Genomic DNA, 25,708 nt, shown 5'->3' on the forward strand with positions numbered 1-25,708 from the left:
ATCCTCATCAGCTACAGCTCCCCAGCTGGACTCTTGATGTCTAACGATACTGATGATAATGAAAAGAAGCCCGGGTCCCTAACGTGTACACATGATCTTCAAAAAATAAAATAGTCATAATAATAATAATAGTGTGGTAGCAGGGGAATAACCCAGTTCTATATGTGACAGAGGAGAGCTCAGGAAGGTTAAGCAATCTGACCAAGGTCACACAGCCAGTAGGTAACACAGCCAGGCTTGAACCCTGATCTTCTGCTTCTAAGTCTGCGCTCCTTATTCTGATCCACTGTGAATGTGACCCCAGGAGAAGGCCCTGGAATCCATTTCTGGTGGTCGACACAGTGACAAGAACTCGTGGCAGTGGTAGTGTTGGTGGGACTCGGTTGGATCCCTCAGTCGCTCCTGTCTGTAGAGACACATACTGCTCAAGCTTTCTACTTGCCCCCCTTTATCTCCCACCTCCCTTCCAGTGAAAGGAAGCCACGTGAGTAGCTCTGGCTTCACGAAATGTGAGTGGAAGCAATGTGTGTCGCTTCTGGATTGAGGCTGCAGAGAGCCCCTGTGCAATTCTTCAGTCTCTCTCCCTGCTGAAGCGGCCAAGGGGAGCTCTTGTTCCTGAGACCGCTGCTGTCTGACAGTGGGCCACCCACTTCGGTGCGCAGGTACTCTAAATGTTATGTTAAGCCCCTGAAATTTGGGGATGGCTTATTACTGTTCTAACCTACCTTTTCCTGGCTGAGCAATGCCAGCCACGGGGCCCCTTTATATCATCTGTTGGCTCAGCATAAAGGGCCCCGTTACCCTTTTCTCTACATCAGGCTGACCTCGGGTCCCATTGAAAAGGCCACAATCAGCTTTATGACCATATATTTTCCAAGTGCCTGCAGAAGGAGAAGGAAAGGAGAAGAGGGTCCAAGAGAGCTTACTCTCTGTGGCTTGCTCAGAGAATGGCTGCAGGGAAGGCACCCAGCCCTGAGGAGCTAGTGGGCCATTCCAGGCTATTCCGACAGCACCAACAGCCCCAGGCCAGGCTGGGGAGAAGCAGCAGGACTATGTCTCTGAGCAGGAGGAAAGGCGCTCTAGCTGGACCCACCACTCTCTGCGTCCTTCCTCTGTCTCAGCCTTCCCGGCAATGGCAGGCTGACAAAGAGGGTCCTAACGCTTCCTGGCTATGACAGCACCTTAGTGAATTATTACTCATTTCCCCCTGATTCTTGTGCATTTCACACAGAGGCGGAATTATAAATTAAAACCGGCTGTCACTGACTTTGAACATCTCTTCCCATTTATACCCCCCTGAAGAAATCATTTCCCCCCCAAGCCCCGCATGTTCCTCTGATTAAAAATCCAAAAGCTAAGGAGATCTTTCTGTTTTATTTTTTATGCCCCCTCAAGGGACCCCACATCCACTTCTTTTGCAAAAACTAACTGGTAGCTGGAAGTGACCTTCCATGAAGTGTCCTTTACAGGTGTGCTTTAAACCAGGGACCATGATGGAAGATTCTAGCAGGCAATGGCTCCTGGTAGAAGGAGGAGGCAGGGCTGGGTTGAAGCCTTCACAGCTTATCACTCCCTCCTTCCCCTTTTAGGAGGCAAAGACTGAGAAGTTAGCCTCAACAGTCCTGGAATTTGGACACCTGGAGGTAGCCCTAACCTGCTGCTTTCTGCTGTGTGACTCTAGGCAAGTCACTTTCCCTCAGAGATGTAGCTCCGTCATTTGTAAAATGGGGCAATATTAGTGTCTACTTCACAGGGCTGTTTTGAGGGTCAAATACAGCAGAGAGTGTGGAGTTTTGTAAGCAGACAGTTGAGGGAAATACAGGATGGTGGTGGCATTATGAATCATCGATCATTCCCGGACTCATCAGAGGATGAACTGAAACAGTCAACACTGCCCTGGGGGCAGAGACAGAGCCCTCGGCTGCCTCTCTGGAAATGCCCATGGTAGTTCTGCCCAAGCCTTCCCCCTGGGACAGGAACGAGGAAAGCCAGTGGTGTTCTCCACCTTCTGGAAGCCCATCGTTGTGCTGGCTTTGCCTAAGATCCAGGGTGAGCTGGGATGGGGAGCCCCTTTCTTTTTGGCTGCTTGAATAAAGGGGGAGGAGAGAGGTGAACTAGTTGGGTCAATGGACAATTTCTGGGATCCTGAAAGCCTTGCAGGATGGGAGGGGGCGCAGGAGGAGAGGATTGCTACTCTTGCCAACACAGCCTGTGTGTGCTCAGTGAGAAGCTACTCCTAAGGAAGCTGGTGGGGTGGGGGGTGTCCTAACAAAGACCCTTGATGGATTAGGGCCAGGTTTGGGACATTGCTGCCAGGGACAGTGGCTGCGCACAACATTGGCGTGCAGAGTTGAGTCCAGTGGTTTCAACTCCTTCTTTGATCATGCCTTTCTCCTCTCATTTACCCCAAGAGCCTACTTAGGGCTCAGCGCGCTGTAGGACCAAAATACTTATTTGCTGAATGAAACAGGCGTGGGTTCAGTCATCTAACACCTTGCTACTCCAAATGTGGTGCAGGGACTAGCCACACCCACCTCACCATCACTGGTGAAACTGCTAGAAGTGCAGACTCTCAGGCCACCTCCCCCATAACTACCTGCTGAGTGAGAATCTGCATTTCTAACATTTTCCAGGCGGTTCCTATGCACGGTAGTGGCCACCGAGAAACACTGTCCTAACTGATCCTCTTACTTCGTTGGCTGGATGGCCAAATCAGCCTGCGTGGGGGTCAATCAATCCTGCAACATTTGGCAATTATGACAACTGATTCCACTGTAAGAGAGACAAATTGGGAGAGTCACAAAGATGTGGCCTCAGCAGGGGCTGCAGGAAGCTGCCAAGTATAAACTCTAGGCCAAATGACACTACTTCTTTTCCTTCCTGTGTGACAGCTCTGTTAACATTTTTGATAAATAGGTGTTATACATTTCCTTGAAAATATAGAGTCATGGGAAAAAATGCTAGAAGAAATACATCACCATATTATGGTTATCTCTGAATGTCTGAGAGGGAGGATGACAGGTGATAGTTATTTTCTCCTGTGTACTTTTCTAGATTTTCCAAATATTTTACAGGCAATATGTTTTATTTTGCAATAAAGAAATAAATTTTAAAAAACTGTTTGTTTGTGTGTTTTTTTTTTTTTTTTTTGGCCTGGCAGAAAGAGTGTCTCCACCAAACAGACGAGATTAGTGAGTACGGGGAGGGGAAGCGAAGTGCCTGGATTGCACAGCGAGTCAATGACCTATCAGGGGAGGAAGCGGAGACACCTGACCATTTTCTGGGGAGTCACATGCCATTGAGGCCATGGCTTGACACACAGGAAACCCTGAAAATACCCTTTGATGGGCTCCAGCATTCTGGGATATCTCACTGGGATCAGCAATGTTGAAGGGGAGAGAGGGAAGGAAGATGGGGTGAGGTGTGTGGCTTGGAGGATGCGATGTGAATGGACACATTCATGCTTGGATACAGGAGGGCAAGGGCAATGCTACCTCCATTTCAGGTACCCTACTTGTCCTGGCTTGAAATGGTGCTCAGGATTGAGTCTGATAATCTGCATGAAGCTGTGTGTGGACTTCCTTCGGAGCAAGTATGGGGAGTTAAGGCTGGGAGTTGATGGGATACAACCTACTTTCCCCTCCAAATTCCAACCATGGAGGGGCTTAGTGGACTACCCTGACCAGAGATTAGTGACCCTCACTCATGGGGGTTCCTTAGAATGGGACATTCCCAACAAGGCTTGGGTGACCACCTGCTCAGAGAAGACATTCTAACAGGTTCCAGAGCATCTGGGAAGGACCAGGTGATGTCAAGACCATTGTCCTAAATGCATCACAAACATCAACATATCAGTGGGCATCATGTTATAGGTTATATATTACATGTGAGGAAATAGGCCCAGAGGCTGAAGACAAATGATCTGAGCCCCTTCTCCCCGCAGAGGAATGTTGTGACAGAGCTCTGGACCTTCCTTGACTTTTCCCTTCCTCCCCTTCTTCCTGGGTAGATACGTAGCTAGTGTTGTGCTTGGCACAACCAACCACTAGAAACTGATATAACAAGTGAGTCTGACTCGCAGTGCTTCAGGTTGGGTCTGAACTGCTGCTCAACCACTGGTTAACAATTTCATGGACTTTAGGTTCCTCATCTCTAAGATGGGTATAATAGCATCACATAGGATTATTTTGAGCACAAAATAAGTTCAAACATGGAAAGTATTTGGACAGTTCCTGGCACACAGTAAATGCTCAATAAATGTTAACCATCATCATCATCACTGTCATTATTATCTTCTTCTTTATGGGGATGTTTTCTAGAACCAACATCAGTGTGATAGGGAAAACTGCAATGATGCTAGACAGAATGGGGCATGCTAAAGAGGAAAAGGGTATTTGCTGAGAGTACTGCCAAGATCAGAGTAGTGAGACTGGTATAACCCTCCTTCTGAATTGAATTTCTCCTCCTAGCAACTGATTTCTATAGCAAAGAACTCCGTGGGGGCGTTCTCCAGGGTGGAGCTGTCATTCTGAGAGCTGGTCAGAGCAGCTTTTCAAGTGTGGCTGGAAAGGCCTCTGGGCTCCTGGAAGCTGCCCTCCATAGGGGAGACAGGCTATCCTCAAGCTTGGAGTTGGCCCTGGAAATCCATTAATGCCAGCCCCAGAATGGTAAGAAAATGCCCCGAGCCCACAGTAATGGGCTGGATCCCACAGACTCAGGGCTGTAATCATGGCTCTGTTCCTGACAGAGGTGTGACCCCAAACAAATCAATTACCTTCTCTGTGCTTTCATTTCCCCAATTGTAAATCAGGGCATGGCCAGCCTGACCTGTGTCCAAGCTGGGAAGTGGGTATCAAAAAACTTTAAAAAGGCAAAAACAAAATCACACAGCTCAGATGCACTGCTGGAAATACTGCAGGGACCAATAACTAGAGAGACACACACAAAACCCTGCCCGGGGCAACATGGGTGGGCTGGCTTCATTTTGGTCCACGTGTATAGTGAGAGCTTTGTGAGAAAGGCCAGGAACAGTGTGGGATAAACAAAGGGCTTACCTGCAAGTCTTTGCTGAGTTTTATCGAAACAACCACAATCCCATCATGATTGGAAAAGTTCACTGGAAAGTTTTATATAAAAAGGAAGTTTTTCAAATTGAAAAATGGGTTTTCTTTATTACTTCATTTAAAAGAGAATAAATAAAACCTTTTCACCTCCCCCCCAAGGGAAAAATCTGTCTTCTAGATGATGTGGAGGTTACCGTTAACTTCTTAAAGCCATTTTGCAGGCCACAAGGTCTTAGGGCCAGTGTATCTGAGAGGTTGAGGCATTTGCTTCTGTGTCTGGGCCCACAGCACCCCAGGGACACATCTGCCATATCTGGTCCCTGCTGGGACTCTGTGGTCCCACTCCCTGCCCCTATGCTGGATTTTCAGCACTCTGAAGACAGAGGCTGTGTTATTTATCTCTGCTGTAGGCTCTAGTACATTTTCTAGCTCATAATATATGGGTTTTATAAGTGTTTGTGGTTCCCCTGGCATACACGTGTATACTCTGAGCCAGACAGCTGCTGAGAACACCAGATTCAGGTGGAGTGAGCACCAGCCTGGGAGTCTAACTCTGTCCCCAACTACCACTGAGACCTCAGCAATTTGTTTTTGTCTATGGGGACAAATTTCCCTACATTTAGTCATTTTAAATCAACAAATAGTTAGTGACCCCCTAGGCTGTGCCAGGAGATACTGGTCTGGGGGAGAGTACCAGATTCAGTCAGCCCACAGCAAAAATCAAAAGACATCACAATAAGTGTTGACAAGGTTGTAGGGAAACTAGAAGCTTTTACATTACCGGTGGAATGTCAGGTGGTATAACTACTTTGGAAAACAGCCTAGAAGTTTTTAAAAGTGTCAAATACAGAGATGACCCAGCTATTTACTCCTAGGTAGATGCTCAGGAGAAATGAAAACATCTGTCCATCCAAAAACATGTACACGAATGTTCAAAGCGGCAGAAAGCCAGAAAGTAGAAGCAACTCAAATGTGCATCAACTGATGAATAGATGGACAAATGTGCTATTAGCCATACAATGAAATAGTATTTGGCACTAAAAAGGAATGAAGTACTTACACATGACAAGCAGGAATGGGCCTTGAAAACATTATGCCAAGTGTAAGAGGTTAACCACAAAAGAGTATGTATCGTATGATTCCATTTATATGAAATGCCCCAAATAGACAAATCTATAGAAACAGGAAGTAGATTAGGGGGTGCTTAGGGCTAGTGGGTCGTGGGGGGAGTAGGGGAGGCGAGATTGGAGGAAATGAAGAAAGGTTGCTAGCGGTTAACTTTGGAGTGATAAAAATGTTCTAAAATCAGATTGTGGTGATGGTGGCACAGCCCTGTGACCATACGAAAAAATACTGAAAGGTGTACTTTAAATGGGTGAATTGTATGGAATATGAATTATATTTCTAAAAAGCTGTTAATAAAAAATAATGGATGGATGCACCAAATTGGGGGGGCATCCAGAGGAAGAAGAACCGACTGTACTTATTGGGGTGATACTTGTGGGAATGTGATTAGAGGAGTCTCTCCAGAAGGATTGACTCTGGAAGTGAGTCTTTTTCTTTTTTTTAAGATTTTATTTTCTATTTCTTTGAGAGAGAGAGAGTGTGAGAGAGAAAGAGCATGAGCAGGCGGAGGGGCAGAGGGGAGGAAGAAGCTCACCCCCCGCTGATCAGGAGCCTGATGTGGGGCGCGATCCTAGGACCCTGGGATCATGACCTGACCTGAGGGAGATGTTTAACCGACTGAGCCACCCAGGTGCCCTGGATGTGAGTCTTGGAGGAGCAGACATGACCGGAGAAGGAAAGGGCCTCCTGGGCCAGGGGTACTGCCTGAGCAAAGCCACAGAGAAGCGGTCTGATCCAGCTGGCTGGGGTACATGGAAGCTTGGGCGGATGCCCGGGCCGGGTAGGCGGTGGAAGAGACAGCCTGAAGAGGGCAGGGAGTCTGGGCACAGAGGGCTTCTAATGTCAGGTTCCTGAGTTAGGCTTTACCCTGCACATCTTCTCTGTGCCATGAGGTTGCTGACAGCATAACTTACAAGACCTTGTTTGGTTCTTAACTTAGCTCCTTCTCTTGAAGACTGTGTAGCTTTTGGAAGTCACCACTGAGAGGACACGAGTGGCACTGGACGTGAGGAAGGGTGTCCAAGCTCATGTGCCTGGGGTGATGGGGGCAGGGGGCTGAAGGCATGGGCTGGGCTGGGGCGGGTGGTGCAGCCCCATCTACTCACTGCACAGCTGGTCCTCATCTTCTCCGTGGGCGCAGTCCTGGTGGAAGTCGCAGGCCTGCCCGAGCTGGAGGATGGTCCCGTTCCAGCAGGTGAAGGAACTCTGCAAGGCCATCTTGGAGCCAGGAGATGTTCCTGGAGAACACAGAGAGACACACGCCCTTGGTCAGTTTGGGTGGCCCTGTGGGAAGGCTCAGCAACAGCATCGCTCTGCCCTGTCGCATCCCACTGGGATGCCCACATCTCAATCTGGTTACACGCAGGGCCAACACCAGGAGGCTGAGGATGTCAGCCTTAACACCCCATCCCCTAGCCCCTGGGGGGATCCTCACTTTCTAGTGATGGTGACTAGCAGAGTGGCCCCAGGTTTGGTCCATGTGCCCTCAACACTCTGGGGTCCTCAACCCCTGGTTTCAATGTGCCAGGTAGAGAGTCTGTGGGTGGAGACAGCTCGACCTGCAAGGTCAGATTTGAAGCCTATCTGGTCCAATGTATCACCCACATGTTCTTGACCCCAACTTCACCATTGGAATGATGCTAGAAGCATGCAGCACTTTCTAGTGTTGGACCAGCTGTGTGAAGCTGACCTTATCCCTTCTCTATCTGGCCCCCTGTGTCCCCATCCCTGAAAGGAGGGATTCTGATGATATTTCTAAGGTCCATTCCGGAATTTTTACATAAATCATAAATCTCACATAAATCATATTATTCAGTGGCAGAAGGGAGAAGGAGCAGTTTATCATGAACATATTAGCAGTTATTTCTGTATCAAGAACAATGGGTTATGGTAATGAATTAACCCGTGACCCCAGAGGGCCAGGCTTAAGTTGGCCTGCACCAGCCTGCCCTTCTAAATGGGGGCTTTTGCCTGGAGCTCACCTAGCAAGGGCCTGGTTTGTGTTTCTGAGTGTGACTCCTGCCCTCTAGCTCTTGGTTTGTATTGGATGGGGGAGATTTTGGCTCCTGTGGAGATGAGCAGGCAGGGCCCACCTGGGTCAACCCCCCCAAGTCTGGTGGCTTTGCATTCTGTCCTCTTTTCTAGCTCCCTCCCCATGATGGCTGGTGCTTCCGCAGTCTCCCCATCCCCACCCCACCCTCTCAATGCTCAGCTGGGTGGGCAAGAGGGTGAACCAGGACCCCCACTTGGCCGAGTCCCACAGTCTCTCTGAGCTTCACATAAGGGGTGGACTTCTCCAACCCTGGCTGTGAGAGTAGACTCCTCTTTATTAGATTTTATTTCAGTAAAACCTCCCAGCTGATTGTGATGTGGGACCCTGCAGGTTAGATCATCTTTACTATCTGAAATGCCATGATTTTCTGGCTCATTTGTTCCCACTGAAACTATCATCAAGTCCAGGTTGTTTGCTTCTAGAATCCTCTGCGTACCTCAGCACATCTGTCAAGAGGCTAGGCAAGTCTTAACAGTGCCCATTTCCTGAGTGGGGAAAATGAGTCAGTGCAGTGAAGTGACTTCTCTAAGGCTGGTAAGTGGGTTGCAGGCCCACCCTGTCAGACTGCAAAGCTGCTCTCTCCATGTCACAGAAGGGGAGCGCTGGAAGTGGCCTTGGGGCCTCTTTTGCAGACTAGTCTAGATAAGGCTCAATTTGTTAGTGGCTAGCACATGCTACCACCGTTGTCAGATGGGCCCCCGGCCTGGCTGGGGGTTCTCTGTAACTGCTGGGCATGGGAAACACAGGCCCTGCTTCCTTCAGGGGATCACATCAAAACTCTTCAACCTGCTCTTCAAGGTCCTCTGTGCTCTGCTCCCCAATTTCCTTTCCTGTCTCACCTCACTCTGTCTCTCCTACAGACTTTTGCTCGAGCCTCTTTGGGTGTTGGTTCCATGGTTTCGTGCCCCCTAGCTCTAGAACATGTGTGCACGGCCCCATCTTCTTCCCCACGTCGCTGGAGTGTCTGTGTGTTGTCCCTCCAGCCCTCGCCAGTGCCTGGCCCCAGGAGTGTTCGTGAAGAGCCTGCACGTTAGGTTACCTGCCTGCAGTAACCCCCAGAATAATGGCTCCCCAGATAGCCATATCCGAATCCCCAACACCTGTGAATATTACTTTATGTGGCAAAAGGGACTTGGTGATGTGACTAAGTTAAGGGTCTGTAGATGGGGAAAGTACCTGGATTACCCAGGTGTGATCACAAGGGTTCTTAGAAGAAGGTGGCAAGAAAGTCACGGGAAGAAGCAGGAGATGTGACCATGGAAGCAAGTCTGGAGAACTGTGAGGAAGGCGTCACGAGCCAGGGAATGCCGGCAGCTTCTAGAAGCCAGAAAAGGTGAGAAAACCGTATCTCCCTTGGAGCCTCCAGAAGGAGCTGGCCCTTCCTCTAACTTGACTTGAGCCCAGTGAAACTGATTTCGGGCTTCCGCCCTTCAGAACCAGAAGAGAATAAATAGGTGTAGTTTTAAGCCACTAGGTTTGTGGTGGTCTGTTACAGTGGCCTCAGGAGGAAAATACACCGGCTAACCCCGACGCCAGATGCAGTCACGGGCTCAGTCAGCTGAGGCCCCGCATGGCTTTAGATCAACTACTCTGTTCCTTAGCTTGTTTTGTGTTTCTTGGTTCCCTGGACTAGACATCTCTGCCTTTCCTCCTCACACAGAAGGAGAAACACCACCCTCTCCATCTCTGTGCCTTGAGCACAGAGACAATATTCCCTCCAAATCCCTTCCCGATCCAAGTGCAGGGGACTGCACAATGGAAAGCCAGCCCGCCCCTCTCAGTTCCAAATATTCAGCTCTCAGGATCAAAATACAGAAGGAACGATAGGAGACACGATGCTCATTTTCAAAGGTAAAATGCCAAATTCATTTTATCGCTTTAACTCTGCACAGGAATTTCCCACTTGTCTGTCATGGCGTCTCGGAAGCTGGGCAACACGGTGCTTCTAAGGAACAGGTGCTGGTCCCCAGAAAGTGCAGTCTCCCCGCTGGCAGAGCTGGAGGAGGGGTGTCCTCCCTGAAGCCCTGATGGAGGCCGACTGGCTGGGGGCGGCTGTGGTCTTTGTCCCTGGAAGCAGGGGCCCAGCAAGGACACCTGGCATCCAATATGGTGCACCAGCTCCTTGCCAAGTACAGTGCCAGGCATTTCACCTGCTTGTGCACTAAACCTTATAGCCACCAGAACAGGGCAGCTCTGTCCTTCCCACTTAAGAGGGGGGAGTCCCAACTAAGGGAGGGTGAGGGGCAGTGGCAGGCAAGTGGCCTCCAGATGGGCTCTGCTCCTGAGGGCAGACTGGTGTGTGCACCGTAGCCGGCAGGCCCTGCCTGCTTGCGACGCTGCCTGTCCTCTCTAACCCTCCTTCAGCACAAGCACATTTAGGACAATAAGAAAAATTCTCCTTCATCTTGTTTGGTGATTTCCCAGTGTCCCAAACATTCTCTTCTTATGCCCTCTATGGGACCATCACATAATGAGGACCTTATTCCCTTCACTCCCAGCACTACCAAAGACAACATCAGGGAAATAAAAAAAAATCTGTGAAGTCTTCTTCCACCTGTGGGACAAATGAAAATCGTGTCATGTTTGAGTCACACCTTGTGATTAGGCCTTACGTTTCACTGAGTGTTTTCCGTGAGCATGTGCGTGATTCACGCACCCATTACTTGTCATTCCCTGAATATGTCTCCTAGTTTCTTTTACCTTCCTTCATTTGAAAAATATAGGCCTATTGTCGAAAGCTTGAAACCAGGGTAAAAAGAAACAAAAACAATGCCCAGAATTCCACCGCCCAGAGGCCAGCATTTTTAACATCTTGGTAGGTTTCTCATTAATGTTTTTGGCCGATGCTTTCCAAGTGTGTATAGTTGTGTCATATGTATATAGGCCTTAAAATAATTAGGGTTATATCACAAGCTTTTCCCAGGCTTTAAAAATTCCCCAAAGGAAAAAAAATTCCCCGTAAGGACACTTTTTAATGGCTATGATCTTTCGTAATATGTGCCATCATTTATTTAAACATTATTCAATGACTGGATTGTTAGGCTGTTTATAATAACACTTTGAAGAATATCTTTGAGCATAAACCTTTGCCCACATTTCAGATTATTTTCAAAGGATAGATTCCCAGAAGTGGAATCACTGAACCAAAGAGTATAAACATTTTAAAGGCCCTTGATACATATTGCCAAATTGTTTTCTAGAAGTTAATCCAATTTACACTCTCACCAGCTGTGTTCATACACGCACGCCCCTCTTACTACATCCTGGCCAACCCTGAATATTATCATGGTTTTTATTTTTAACTCAAAGTATTTCCCTGCTGTTTTATTTGTATTTCTTTGATAGTTAGGCTGGATATTTTCCCGCACGTTACTAGCTTTATTTTAATCTTTTAGGGACTTGTCCACTTCCTTTTGCCAGTTTATCTGTTGGGTTCTTCATGCCTTCCTGTTGAAGTGTATGAGATTATTGATAAGGATGTGAAATATTTGGTTATATGTTTGACAATTTTCCCCAGTGTGTATTTTCATTCTGTCTATAATGCATCTTGATATGCAGGAGTTCTAAACTTGCATGTCATCCAAAACTATCCATAGCTTCTTTGGTGATCGATTGTCTTTTATGCTTCCAGAGTTTCTTCCATGTGGGGTTGGTAGGCAGTGCGTGGGTCAACCTTGGTAGTCATAGGGTTGTCCTGTCATTGCTAAGGCTGCTTGGCATTTGGGAACATCTTCCGCCAACTCCCCATTTTGCAGTAATGGGGATCTAGATCTCCCCAGCTCATCTGTGACATTTTCATGGAGTGCCCCATTCTCTCCCTTCCATGAACTGTCCTTTCACTTGGGCTTCTTGCTTGAACATGGCAGACATTCTGCTTGATGTTGTAACTAGCTGTTTGTATGCCTGTCTTCTTCAGCAAACTGTAAGTGACTTGAAGGGAGGTATGAAGTCTTATCTGCATGAGTCTCCAACAGCGCCTTCCACAGAGATCTCCCCACCCCAGTATTGGGGATTTGAACTGAAACGATGTATTATGGGTGGGAAGTAGCTTGCCTCCATTTTATAGTGGAGAATACAAAGTTTCGGAGTGCTTACATGGCTCTCCCGGGGCTTTGACACCTTGTTCTCTGTCTCTTGTACTGTGTCTGTCTGTGGGATCCCCCTGGGTGATGGGGGTCCTCAGGAATGGTGACAGTGGGTACAGAAGGGCAGGAAGTCAGTATCCCTCCCGTGCGACCATAAACCTCACCAAAGGAGGGGTCCGGTAGCTGGAAGGGAGTGCTGCTTTCACTCTCTGGAGGCCACAGAGTTTATCCCCAGGAGCCCCCTGCTGCACAGCTGCAGCCCAGAGAAGCTCTCTCCTTCAGCCCCTGCTCTACCAACTCCTCCGCACCCCCCTCCCCTGGCTGGAGACTTCCAGGCTCCCTGACATTGCCTCCTCCCCTGTACCACGGGGAACTTTATGCCTGTGAGAGATTCAATTAGATGGATGCCCGGCACTCTGATCTCTACTGCCAGCCCAAACTCAAAACTAATGAGGCGCAACAGAAAACAACTGCTCTGTCTTCCCAAGTTCTTCTCTTTATGGGGCCCATAAATTCCAAGGAGTAAAGTACCCCTGGGGAATGGTTTTAATCAAGGGATTGAGTTTCCTAACAGCATCCCCTCGGTGGCTGTCAAGTGGTTGTTCCAGCTTGTGTGGTAGGGTAACGCGAGGTCCGGGATGGTCAGAGCCTGCTTCAGAGCATGAGGAAGACACTTCCTGTTGGCGCTTCCCGATCACTTCTGGTCACGGTGCCAGTGACTCCTCGTAACCACCAAAATGCCAAATGCCCGAGTCACAGAAAGATTATGGAGAGCTGAGATCAACTCTGGGGAGAGCTGGTGCTCAGGGATCTTTCGTTAATAAGGGTCTTCTCCTCTGGGAATTTATTTATTACCTTCGAAAAGGCAGTTCTTCCCAGAATAACATCTCAGGCACTAGGGAGAGTAAACTGTCATCATTCCTTACCCTTGGAGAGCATTTTAACACCTTACCATGTTCCTTCCTAATCCTTCTTTGCGTGAACCTCAGAAACAACTGGTAGGACATTTATTCTTATCCCCATCTGATTAATCAAAAGACTGAGGATTTGAGAGATTAAATAATGTAGAGGGAAATGATTTTTAAACAGTAAGGCACAACAAAATGCAACCAGTTCCTTGCGAGGTGCCTTGCCAGAGGTCTCAGCAGCAAGCAAATCACAGGGGAAGGGCCCCGATCCGGGTCACACGGTCCCAGGTGGAATCCATCTCCCAGGATGCAGATTACATCACCTTCTGGAGCCGCTCCCTGACTGCCCGTGGGAGTCACTCGGGAAGTTAGAAATACTGTCGATGATCTGGCTGGATCAGTGACATCAGTCCCTCTGGAGGAGGCGCCCTTGGCTCTGGTGATTTTTAGAAGCTTCCTGGGTGATTCTCATGCACATAGGGTTGAGAACCACTTGCCTGGAGGGCTGGAGGATCTGTGTGTCTTAGGTGGGTCCTGTACCTCCATGGTTCTCCAGGGTGCCCTGGTAAAGTGAGAGTGTAACTTCAACCTCCAAGACCCCTTCCATCCTCGACATCCTGATTCTGGGCTTCTGGCAATGGTTGGCGGCGGCTCTATGTTCCTAAGTTGATTTGGTAGAGTTGGTGCGATTTTTATTAATGTTGACCACTTAATGACTTTCCCCTGAAGCCTGCTGCCCTGCTATGCATCTTAACTGAGCCACTCACTTGCCCAGCAAGCTTCCCTTAGTTACCTCATGTTGGCTTTTCCTGTCTCGGTCATCTGTCATTGGCACCCTGGAACATCTCTCCTGAAACAACAAACAGCATGCCACATTTGTTTGGCCATTTCTCTCCTCTGTGGATGCAGTAGAAATGAGTTTGGATCTGCACTGGAGACACGTGTGCCCCAGGTCAGGTTACATGAGGTGCTCTTCTGCCCCACGGGGGACTTGGGGGGTTCGCTCCCTGGGAATGACTCCTCTTCCCTAATTGTGCATTCAAAACAGAAACCCACACCTGCTCTCCTCCTTCAGTCACGTCTTGGAGATTTGATGCTTTGAAATGGACACAACTCTCTTAACTCAAATTTCTTTTTAAAATGAATGTCAAATTTTAGGGGGCTTAATTAATTTTTAATTAATGTGATTTATGTGGCATTTAAAAAGGCACATTTGTATCAGCTTTCAGGCCTCTCCCACCTGCTTGCTCTTGCCTAACGGATGCCACTCATTAAAGGGGGAAAATTGAGTGCTGTGTCAGCGAGAAGGGGGTCTTGCTTTTAAATTAAAAAGAAGGGGAGATGGCTTGTGGGAGGAGGCTGGCTTCCAGAGGGTGGGGAGGTCAGGAGCCAGGCTACAGCTGGAGCCCAGAGGTGGTACCCAGCTCCCACCTCCTGGTGGAATCTTCACGTTTTCCAGGACAAGGAGAATCAAGTGCTCAAGGGGAAAGAAGCCCAGAGATGTGAAAATGGATGGTGGCATGGTGAGGGTGTAGTCAGACAATGTGCATAGACTAATAGCTGCCACCACCACACTGGCATTAATGGGGATGTTAGAAGGCCTGTGAACTGTGTATATTAAGCCTGGAAGAGACCAGTCCTGCTGAGGACTTCGGGCCTTATAAATTGTAGTTGGACAACCTCATTAAAGAACTGGCATCTGGGGTTCCTACTCAAAAGGCAAACTGGCAAGGAGAGGGCCTGGGTATGGAGGACCCCAGTGGGCTGGGTAAGAAAGCACCGTGCTGGGAGCCAGGAGAGCTGGTTGGCGGCCTGGATCTGCCACTAGGCCTCGGACTTCGTGGGCATATCACCTCTCTGGGCCTCAGTTTCCTTGTTTGTAGACCCTCTACAGCCAGCCATTTGTGTTTACCATGGGCTTAGGCTACTGCCTTGATGGCATGTCCCCACTGCATCAAAGTCATATGAGCTTGGTAACTATCTTATTTCCTAGGCCTCACTGCAGACCTACAGAGTCAGAATATCTGGGGGTGAGATTCTGGAACCAGCATTTTCCACAAGCTCCCTGGGTGACAACTGGTACACCAAAGTCTGAGAACCTCTTGTGTTGGAGAAATAAATGGATCTTCAGTTTCTTCTCCCTTTGGAAGAATCCTGAGCCTCCCGGCACCATCCACTCTCTCACCATGATGACTTCCTCCTTGGTCCAGGGTTCTCAGAGTTCCCTTCACCCCCATATTCCGTCTCTGTTCTCAGTTTAGCAGGCCCAACACATCCCTAGCTAGCGGTACAAACTCTGACACACTTTAGAGGGCTTTTCCCTTCTGTAAGTTGTGGATACTATCTAATTCACAGGGTTTTTGGAGGGACCAAATGAAATTGTGTCCATAACACAATATGTGGGTTTATTTTGAGCTAAGTTCAGAGAGTATCCCAGGAAGTTGGGGAGAACTGGCTATGGAGGGTGGGTGGGAAGGCGTCAATGAAGAGGTTGAACAGTCCCAATCTTGGGGTCAGACAGCACTTTTGGGAATCCCCCATCCCACAATAGGGGCAAATATCTACAATGCAATGATAGAAACAAACCCAATAGTAACCCACAACACAGATATAGCTATGAAAAAGAACGGCAGTGATGAATTTTCAAGATGATTTGTCTCTGGCGTCACCCTACCACTGGACTGAACTTTCTGAGCCCAGCTTCCTTTAGGTCTTAATCCTCCATCTTTGCTGGTTTCCATGGCATTCAAGCCAAATTGAGGCTTTGCACAGCTGGCACAGCCCACGTTCCCAGCTTCACCCTGTTCCTTTACATCTTTAGCTCAACACCACGACTAGCAGCTTCTGGAACAGGGAGCCATGGTTACAGCCTCTGTGTAACTCTATTCTGTTGTCTAGAATCATCTTCTCCATCTGAGCAATTCCTCCTAACTCAGATGTCACTTTCCCCAAATGCTTGTTCTTCTCCCTTGAAGAAAGACGTGTGCCTCCCTCTGGGGTGCGATGGTAATCGCTCCATACCTTTAACTGTGCACTCACCTTTCCTCTTGGGCGATTATGTCTACACTGTTAGTTTCTCTCACTAAATTCTAAATTCTTGGAGGCAGGGGGTCTGTCTTCTTTGTTTGATCTCCTGGAGAGTGCCGGGCACATAGCAAGCACTAATGAATGTATGGGGAAGGAACGCAGAATAGATCACCAGGTTTGAGCAGAAGAATGGGGTGAGGTGGAATTTCCTTGCATTCTGGAATTGCTAATTCTTTAGGTCATACTGTAGACATCCCCCTGCCCCCCCAACTCTGTCTTTGGTTTATTGAACAACTATGTTCAGAGCTGCTATTGAAAGCTTGGCACTGGGGTTAGGAGTAGTGACTAGGGGGCAACGTGGGTGACCTAGTTTGACAGGTGGGCTGCATGAGTTCTCTCTGGGGAGGTGATATTTGAGCCGACCCTGAAGGATATGAGAGAGTCAGCCCTGTAAAAAGGCTCTGGAGGAGCAGGAACCACAACACCCAGAGTGAGAGATCTAGAAACAGAGCAAAGGCCAGTGTGGCTGGAAGGGTCACAGAGGGTCAGGAGGGCCATGGGGAGGAAGGCAGAGGCCCAATCAGGCAGGACCTTGCAGGCTGTGAAGGGGTGTGGATTTTGCTTAGGGAGTTTAAACAAGTCTCAAATTATTTGAAAACAATTTGATTCATTTTCTTAAAAGATCATTCCGAGCAATTTAGAGAGAATGGCTTGGACAGGCAACAGGAAGCCATGGTGATGTGACAGAGCCAGCTGACGTGACAGAGCCACTGAGGGCAGGCTTCAAAATCGCAATTCCTCAGACAAAGTCAGTCTCCATATAAACTCAGGAAGAAGCACAAAGATTCCTGTAGGCCAGCTGTAGGAAAGCTGACTGTGTTTTGTTTTCATGGCTGAGCTCTCTTAAGAAATTAAAAATTTTCTCATCCCTCTGTAGTCTCAACAGGCCCTTGATGTTTTTGCATGGCCCTTTCCCCAAGGTTTCTCTATGCGACATTTATCTTCGTTGCTTTGCCGAAAAGACCCAGCAATAATTTTATTTTTAATATTATAAATGACCTCTGTGCACATTTACCATTAATCTCCCTGAAAAGCGGTGATATTTAACCATTCTGCACCACATCTCCCTATATAATATGTCATTTTCTCCTCTTGTTTGTTCAGTAAACAATGAACAGTCCCAGTCGTACCTTGGAGAATTAGTACTAATCACAAACAAATTACAGCGACAACCAAGACCACAAAGCAGATTGCGCAGCAGAGAAGGCTGCTTGGAATGGAGAGCAATCGTGGTAATAATAACTACCACACTCACCCTTTATTGAGTGCCTGTCATTGCCTAGGTACTGTCTTAATGGCTTTATATACCAGGACTCCAGGGTCACAGAGGCAGGATTTTACGTCCACTTGACTCCAAAGCCCATGCTCTTAATCAGTATGCTAGACCCGCCAGGTGGAGGGGCCATGTTAGAAGTCCCAGTGATACACAAGAGGGAGGATCATGGACTGCAAGCAAGTGGGGCACCAGAGAGAGAATGCACGCAACAGGCTGGAGACCAAGGCTGGGCAAGCAAGCTGGCAGTCTCAGAGAACCATGGAGGGGTAGAGAGAGAGGCTAGCTGGGATTCTGGGCTGGATTCTAGTCCCTCAAAGGGCTGGTAATATGCTTTTAGGGAGATGATATACCCAGGTAGGTGATAAGCCAGGGTCTAGGCATGGGGGGAAGAAGATGGGACCTGAACATCAGGATTCATAGCCTGTCCCCTGGGCCAGGCAAAAATCTCTGTTGGGGGTGGCTGGGGTCAGATACCTAAGGAAAAGTACTTTGTAAACCACTGAGTGCTAGCAAATCATTAAGGTTTTATTTGATTATTAAACCACCTGACATTTATACAGGATCTCACCAAAACTGTAAGAGGCTCACTCCCTCACCTCCCTGTCTTTACTGAAATTTTAACTTCTCAGTGAGGTGTTCCCTGGTAACCTTATTTAAAATCCCTCCCCTGCCCCCCGCCCTAGACACTTCCTATGTCCCTTTTCTGCTCTGTTGTTTCTCCTTCTACTTACAGTTGGGCAACACACACTTTCCTTATTAGCCCCCTTATTGCTTGTCTCTCCCCCACTGGCATTAAGGGGATGGAATCCCCAGTTCCTAGAACACTGCCTAGCATAGATTGGGTGCTCAATAAATGTTTGTTGAAAGAACAGGTAAATAGGTGTTTTTAATAAGTAATTTTTGACAATGGATTCCAAAGCGGGATTTCTGTTTTATTCACAGTTTACAACTGGTATTTCAGAGAAAAGACCTTTCACTGAAGAGGACCTCCACGTAGCCCCACCTCCCATGGCTCCATGCATACACAGTTGGGATTTGTCCATATAAAAAGCAAATCATGTAGAGGCTCATGGCAGTGGCTGCGGCCCTCTCTGTTTCTAAAGACCTTGCTCACATGCTGCCATCCCATTCAGGATGACAGCTGCACACTCGTAAGCATGATGGAGCACTAACTGGGGAGGTAAGGAAGCTGGGGTAGGCACAGGCTGCTGGGAGCACCACATGCGGAGGTGAGAAGTGCCGGCTGATCCTTAGTGAGGAGTGAGACGGTCAGAAAGTACACTTCCCGTTCCAGACTCCAAACCAAGAGGGAGCCTGGGACCAGGCCCCCAGCTCTCAGGGTTCCGTGGTTGGACCACTTCCAGGCAGAGTCAAGAGGAAGCTCAGTGTCATTGGAGGAAATGTGAGGAGCTTTCGTGTTATTCAGTTTGATAGGTAGGAATCTAGAAGGGGGATAAAATCTCCTATGACAAGATCAAGGTCACTTGCTCTGGCTAGGAGTCAAGACTCTCTTCGCATTTTTTAGTTTTTAGTTCATTTGTAAGACTCTCATCTTAAAGTCTGACCTCAGAACCAGAAAATTGAGAGAAACCTAGTGAAGGAGGAAAGCTTGGTGACAGAGAAACCTAGTGAAGGAGGAAACCTTGGCAGGGAGGACGGGTGGGAAGTAGTTATAAGATGAAATACTATGCAGTGAGTATCTCCTGTGTATCAGCCTTTTTTGTGTGTATAATCTCTCACTTCATTCTTTACATGGACATAACTGAAATACATAAGAAGTGAGAGATTTAGAATGGTAACTATAAAAAACAAAAGGAAAATATCAAACGGTGGCAAGATGTGGGGAAGAAATCGAAACTCTCGTACTCTGTTGGCAGGAATGGAAAATGGAGCAGCTGCTGTGGAAAACAGTATGGTGGTTCCTCAAAAACTTAAAAATAAAATCATCGTATGACGCAGCAATTCACTTCTGGGTAAACATATCTAAAAAGTTGAGAGCGGGGTTTCAAAAAGATGTTTGTACACCCATGTTCATAGTAGCATTAGTCACAATAGCCAGAAGGTGGAACTAACCGAAATGTTAATCAGCAGATGAATGGATAAGCAAAGTGTTGTATATACACACAATACAATATTATTCAGCCTTCCGAAGGGAGGAGCTCCTGACACCTGCTACAACATGGGTGAACCCTGAGAACATCATGCTAAGTGAAATCAACCAGTCACAAAAAGACAAATACTGGAGAGCCTGTGTGGCCTCTGCCTTCAGCTCAGGTCATGATGTTGGGGTCCTGGTATCGGCCCCTACATCGGGCTCCCTGCTCGGTGGTGAGCCTGCTTCTCCCTCTCCCTGGGCCCCTCCTTGCTCCCTGCTTGTGCTCTCTCTTTCTCTCAAGTAAATAAATCAAATCTTTGGAAAAAAAACCAAATACTGTATGATCCCACTTATATGAGCTAACTAGTGTAGTCAAATTCATAGAGCATGGAATGCTGGTCGGCAGGAACTGGGGGGAGGGGAAAATGGGGAATTGTGTCATGAGTACAGTTTCAATTTTGCAAGGTCACAAAGTTCTGGAAACTGGTTGAACAATGTGAATTTTTTTTTAAGATTTATTTATTTTAGATAGTGTGACTGCAAGCTGGGGAGGGGCAGAGGGTGAGGGAAAGAGAGAATCTCAAGCAGACTCCCTATCGAGCACAGAGCTGATGCCAGGCTGGATCCCATGACCCTGAGATCATGACCTGAGCCGAAATCAAGAGTTGGACCATCAACCAACTGAGGCATCCAGGGTGCCCCATCATGAATATTTTTAACACTACTGAACCGTATACTTACAGATGGTTAAGATGGTGAATTTTATGTTATACATGTTTTATAATGATTAAACAACAAGAAGATGACTGGTTATGCTGGCCTTAAAACTAGGCCCTAGCTAAAATGGCAGGGCAAGGGGACACCAGTGTGGCCTAGTAGGTAAAGCCTGTTGCTGGGGCCTTGCGAGGAGATCAGGTTCTTCTTCTCTTTCTTCTTCCTTTAAATACCCCTGTTTGGCTTCCAGTGGGATAAGCTGGTATGTGAGGCAGTGGACGCAGCCAGAGTGTGCCAGGCTGGTGGTGAGGAGGCCTTAGATCTGCGTGGACACTGCTAGGTGCCTGCCACGTGATGCTGGACCAGGCACATGCGCTCTCTTGGCCTCAGTCCGGTTAGCTGGGAAATGATGGTTGAGCTCTAAGGGGCCACGATTCTGCTTTTCCTGAAGGTTAAGGTCTAAGCTAACAACAGGGAACAGGGGAGAAGAGTTCCATACGTAGGAGGAAGCAGCAGGGTGGGTTCAGGGTGGGGGAGGGCAGTCTGGTAATAGTGATAAATGTGAATGACAATTTGGAAAGCTTATGGGGACACTCCCAACTCAACTAGAATACTCTCAGTCCCTGCTCTTGCTATTAAATGTGGGGCATGTCACACAGAGAGCTGCTTCAGGCCCAGCAGGGTCCCGCCTCACACAGGGCTCCATTTCCACTTTTATGAGTATTTCCCGAACACCCAGGGGGGCTTCTGCCAGGTACTGTATGCTCGAGAGTGAATCGCTGCTGAATAGAGTTTACAATTTCATTTTGAGAAAATAGGTGAGAAAGAGAGAGGACTTGATGGGACACATCTGTGAGGACACCTACAGGGTTGTTCTTCATGCCCACAGGTCTCGGGCGGACCTGCCAAATCACAGGGGCACAGACACACACGTCCTCTCAGTTCAGGAAGAGTCACCAGAGGAAAACAGTTCTTCCATGGAACTCCTGGGAATACCAAGATAGCCTGTTTTAAAGGGACCCAATGGAAAGTTCTTTTTTTTTTTTTAAGATTTTATTTATTTATTTGAGAGAGAGAGATTGCAAACATGAGCAGAGGGAGAAGCAGACTCCCCGCTGAGCAGGGAGCCCGATGCGGGACTTGATTCCAGGACCCCAGGATCATGACCTGAGCTGAAGGCAGACACTTAACTGACTGAGCCACCCAGGCGCCCCATGGAAAATTCTTTTTTATAATTATGTTAATGTTTTCATTTTGGAGGTTTCAGCAAATATGCAGTACCTACAATAGTTCTGGTAATACAAAATGCACTTAATAAATTCTTGCCAAATAAATTAGAATCACAACGGATATATTGCTTTTAATATACTCTGCCTATTTGTATCAAGGATTTGAGTAGGTTTAAAAAAATACATACAAAGGAATGAGATCTTACCATTTGCAACAACGTGGATGGAACTGGAGGGTGTTATGCTGAGTGAAATAAGTCAATCAGAGAAAGACATGTATCATATGACCTCACTGATATGAGGAAATCTTAATCTCAGGAAACAAACTGAGGGTTGCTGGAGTGGTAGGGGGTGGGAGGGATGGGGTGGCTGGGTGATAGACATTGGGGAGGGTATGTGCTATGGTGAGCGCCGTGAATTGTGCAAGACTGCTGAATCACAGATCTGTACCTCTGAAACAAATAATGCAACATATATTAAGAAAAAAGAAAAAGAAGAAGATAGCAGGAGGGGAAGAATGAAGGGGAGTAAGTCGGAGGGGGAGACGAACCATGAGAGACGATGGACTCTGAAAAACAAACTGAGGGTTCTAGAGGGGAGGGGGGTAGGGGGATGGGTTAGCCTGGTGATGGGTATTAAAGAGGGCACATTCTGCGTGGAGCACTGGGTGTTATGCACAAACAATGAATCATGGAACACTACATCAAAAACTAATGATGTAATATATGGTGATTAACATAACAATAAAAAATTAAAAAAATACATACAATAATAATAGACTATATGTGAATTAATTGAATTTAAATAAAAAAATACATACAATAAAAAGTAAAATAAGTAAACGAGACAAATTAGGGCAAAGGGAAAGTACAGGCAGGAAAATAGATCTATGGTAAGACTGGTATACAGAAATGCATATGCATAGTTGCTAGAGGTTGGCAACAATTGTCTCTGTGCTTCCTAGTGACCAAAGCAAAGAAGGAAACAGGACCAATTACATAGAATTTGGTGTCCAATGGAAAGTTTTTTTAGTTGTGTGGCTGTCCTGAATCCCCATTGGTCTTTGTAGTTTGCTGAGAATGCACAGAGGCTAAGGAAATAGGACTGATTTTAGAGACAGATGGACCAAAATTGAATTCTGACTCTACCATGTGGTCTTGGGCCAAGTACTCCATTGTCTTGAGCTTCAGCATTTATCTCACCAGGCTATTTCCAGGTTTAAAAAAACTGCAAATAAGCCTCAATGAGAAGTACATAGTAGGTACTCAATAAATAGTGAATGATGGAGAAGACACAGTCTCCGGTCTTGAGGCCATCTTGTATGTTGGGGCAGCTATGTGCACAAATAATAATAATAATAATAATAATAATAATAATAATAAAAGGGCTAAAATAGGTATGTGTTGTGATAGTTTTACAACATATCTGCAATTTCTTTAATAATCTTCTTGAGAGGATTACTGAGGGATGGGAAATCTCTATCTCCTCCCCTTGAATCTACACAGGCTTATGACAGCTTGGACTCATAGCACAGAATAGAAACCACCATGTGACTGTTGAGGCGAAGTCATAGAAAGCTATGGACCTCCCAAGTGGGAGGTCCTGGACATGTGACCTTGGAGCCTGGAGCTTCCATGCAAGAAGTTTGACTCCCCCAAGGCTACCATGCCAAAGAGGTCAAAGGTAGGCACATGAGGGACAGTCCCAGCTGAGCCCAGCCTCCCAACCACCTTTGCAAATGCAGCAGATATGTAAGCAAAGCCATCCTGAACCCTGCACACCAGTCGGTCCGCCAGCTGAGGACTCCTGCATCACCTCCAGCCATGCCACGTGGTACAGAAAGTTACCTAGCCGAGCTCTGCCCGAATTACTGCCCCACAAAATATAATAGTTGTTGTTTTAAGCAACTATACTCAGGAGAATTCGTTGCTCAGAAATAGATTACTGAAATGTATGAATGATAGGCACACAGAGGAGAGCTGTCTCTGGGCCAAAGGAAGGCTTAAGAACAAAAGAGCTGACAACTGAGTTGTGCTCAAAGAATGGACAGGAGTTTATCAAACACGGAGAAAGGACAAGGAGATACCAGGAAGAGGACGGTGTGCTCAGAAAACAGCAGGATGTCTGGGTGACCCCCAATATGAGCTGGCCACGGGGCAATCTGGAAAAACACGCAGGAAGCAATTCATGAAAGCCTCGAATGGTAGACCAAAGAGTTCAGGCTTTAGGCTTTATCTTATTTAGAACATTCCGCAACTCCCTGAAGTAGCTGTTGTCTCCATTTTACTGAGAAGGAAACTGGGATCCAAGGATTTGTAAAGTCATTTCTGAGGTCATAGAGTATTGGCAGAGCCAGGATTTAGACAGCTCTGCCCAACTCTGAAGCCCATGTCTTAATCAATGTGCTAGACCCAACAGGGAGGAAGAGGTCATTTTGAAGGCTCAGAAATAAGTCAAGAGGGAGGATTGTGGACTGCAAGCCCATAGATGACAATATCTATCTAAAGATAGATATAATATCTAATATTTAATATTAGATAAAATAATATAGAATATCGAAAACACTTGTGAAAGGGATAGGACCAGAGCAGATGACAGGACTCCATGTCCTAGAGGGGTTTGGAGAAAGGTGTGGGGTGGAGAGGGGAGGGGGTTGGAGATGCTGGTGGTCAGAGGGCCATCGCAGGAGTCCAGGGAGGTCTGGGTCAGAACAGGGCCATGGGTGGAAAGGAGGGGGCTGGTGAGAACTATTTCCAAGGTAGAATCAGGAGTACAGGATGGTGGAGGAAGAGGTGGATGGCATTGCGGCTTCAGTATCTGGGTGATGGTGGACCTTTATCTGCAGAGGCAGATGAGAGGGGCAGGTGGCTGCCAGCTGGGACGGCACCAAGGGGCAGTGACATGGACCACCTCTACTCTGTCCTCTTACAAGGCCTCCAGGGCCTCGGAGGGCAGCTGCCGTGGTGTCAAGGAGGCCCAGGAGGCAGGGCTACACTGGGAGTTGCGGAGTGCGGGGAGGACTCTGACTGGCGTATGGGGTAGCATGTCCCAGATGGTCCTGAGGTGAGGTGCATTCTGGGAAGGTACACTGCTGCAGAAGGTTGAGGCGTGGCCGACCCAGCCAGCTGTGGTCCCCTTTCCCTTGGCTCCCCCACTATAAGCTCCTCCCTGTTGCCTTCTAGTCCTTGAGGCTCTGAGAACAGATGGCTCCGCAGGCCCTCCCCACCCTATAGTCACCACAAAAGGTTATGTGTTGTAGATTCTTCATGAAGCTGGGACTGGCCTGAAGATGGAGGGATGCCTTCTTCCCTCCCCTCCTCTGCTCCAAGAATCCATCTCTTCCTCCACACCACCTGCACTGCATGCCAACATTTGGTGAAACCAGCCATCCCTAAGTGTGGCTGTGCCATGGAGTTTCTTCTTCTGTAAAATGGAGACAACATCTTCTATCCTTTGCAGGGTCATTGTAAGGATTAAGCTATGTTTCCTAAACAGGAAAGCAGTCAGAGAGAGGCTGGCCTGTAACATTTCCCTCCCCATTCCTTCCACCTGGGACTCCATTTCACCATTGAGGAGACAGCAGAAAGCTCTGTTCCGAGCTCAGATTGGCAGCCGTTGGCCCACCTTGTCAGCTGAACTCTCTGGGCAGATGAGAGCGGCCTCCTCTGCTCGGCACACACCTGCCTCTTGGTGGATGACTGCAGGCCCTGGCTTCGGAGGGGGCTGCTCTGGGTTTGCTTCCCCTTGCGGTTTTCTGTTGAAGTGCTTGGCGCAGCAAAGGGGAGAAGGCAGGTGCCAGGGGTGTAGGGAGGATGCTGGCTCAGATGCAGGGGTTTGGGCAGCTCTGCAGTCGGATCCTGGAATGTGAAGCCATTTCTGGACCCCCCTGGAACACTGCCGACGTGCTGGCAGAGCACAGCCTTCTTGCCGATTGCAGACTCTGGGCCAAGGACCAGCACCAACAATGTTGATGATGGGAACTGAACCAAGTCATTAACAGGGCCAGATCTGCTGGTCTGGAATGTCTTATGCCAAAAGTTGGCTCAGCAAAAAAGACCCTCAGGAAGATGCTT

General features: G+C 47.7%; 1 protein-coding gene across 2 annotated transcripts in view; it reads right to left on the reverse strand.

Annotated features, from left to right (window-relative positions):
- The window catches only part of ALK (ALK receptor tyrosine kinase), a 690,188-nt gene that overhangs the window by 122,016 nt on the left and 542,464 nt on the right, over positions 1 to 25,708 (reverse strand). For both annotated transcript variants that reach the window (XM_028099603.2, XM_088026382.1), the window contains one exon: positions 7,295 to 7,426. In XM_028099603.2, coding sequence (XP_027955404.1) covers positions 7,295 to 7,426 — 132 coding nt within the window. The remainder of the gene's footprint in view (positions 1 to 7,294; positions 7,427 to 25,708) is intronic.

This window comes from Eumetopias jubatus, unplaced genomic scaffold, assembly GCF_037043125.1.
Source record: "Eumetopias jubatus isolate StellerSeaLion01/CBP00866 unplaced genomic scaffold, mEumJub1_p1.0 scaffold_9, whole genome shotgun sequence".
NCBI classification, from domain to species: Eukaryota; Metazoa; Chordata; class Mammalia; order Carnivora; family Otariidae; genus Eumetopias; species Eumetopias jubatus.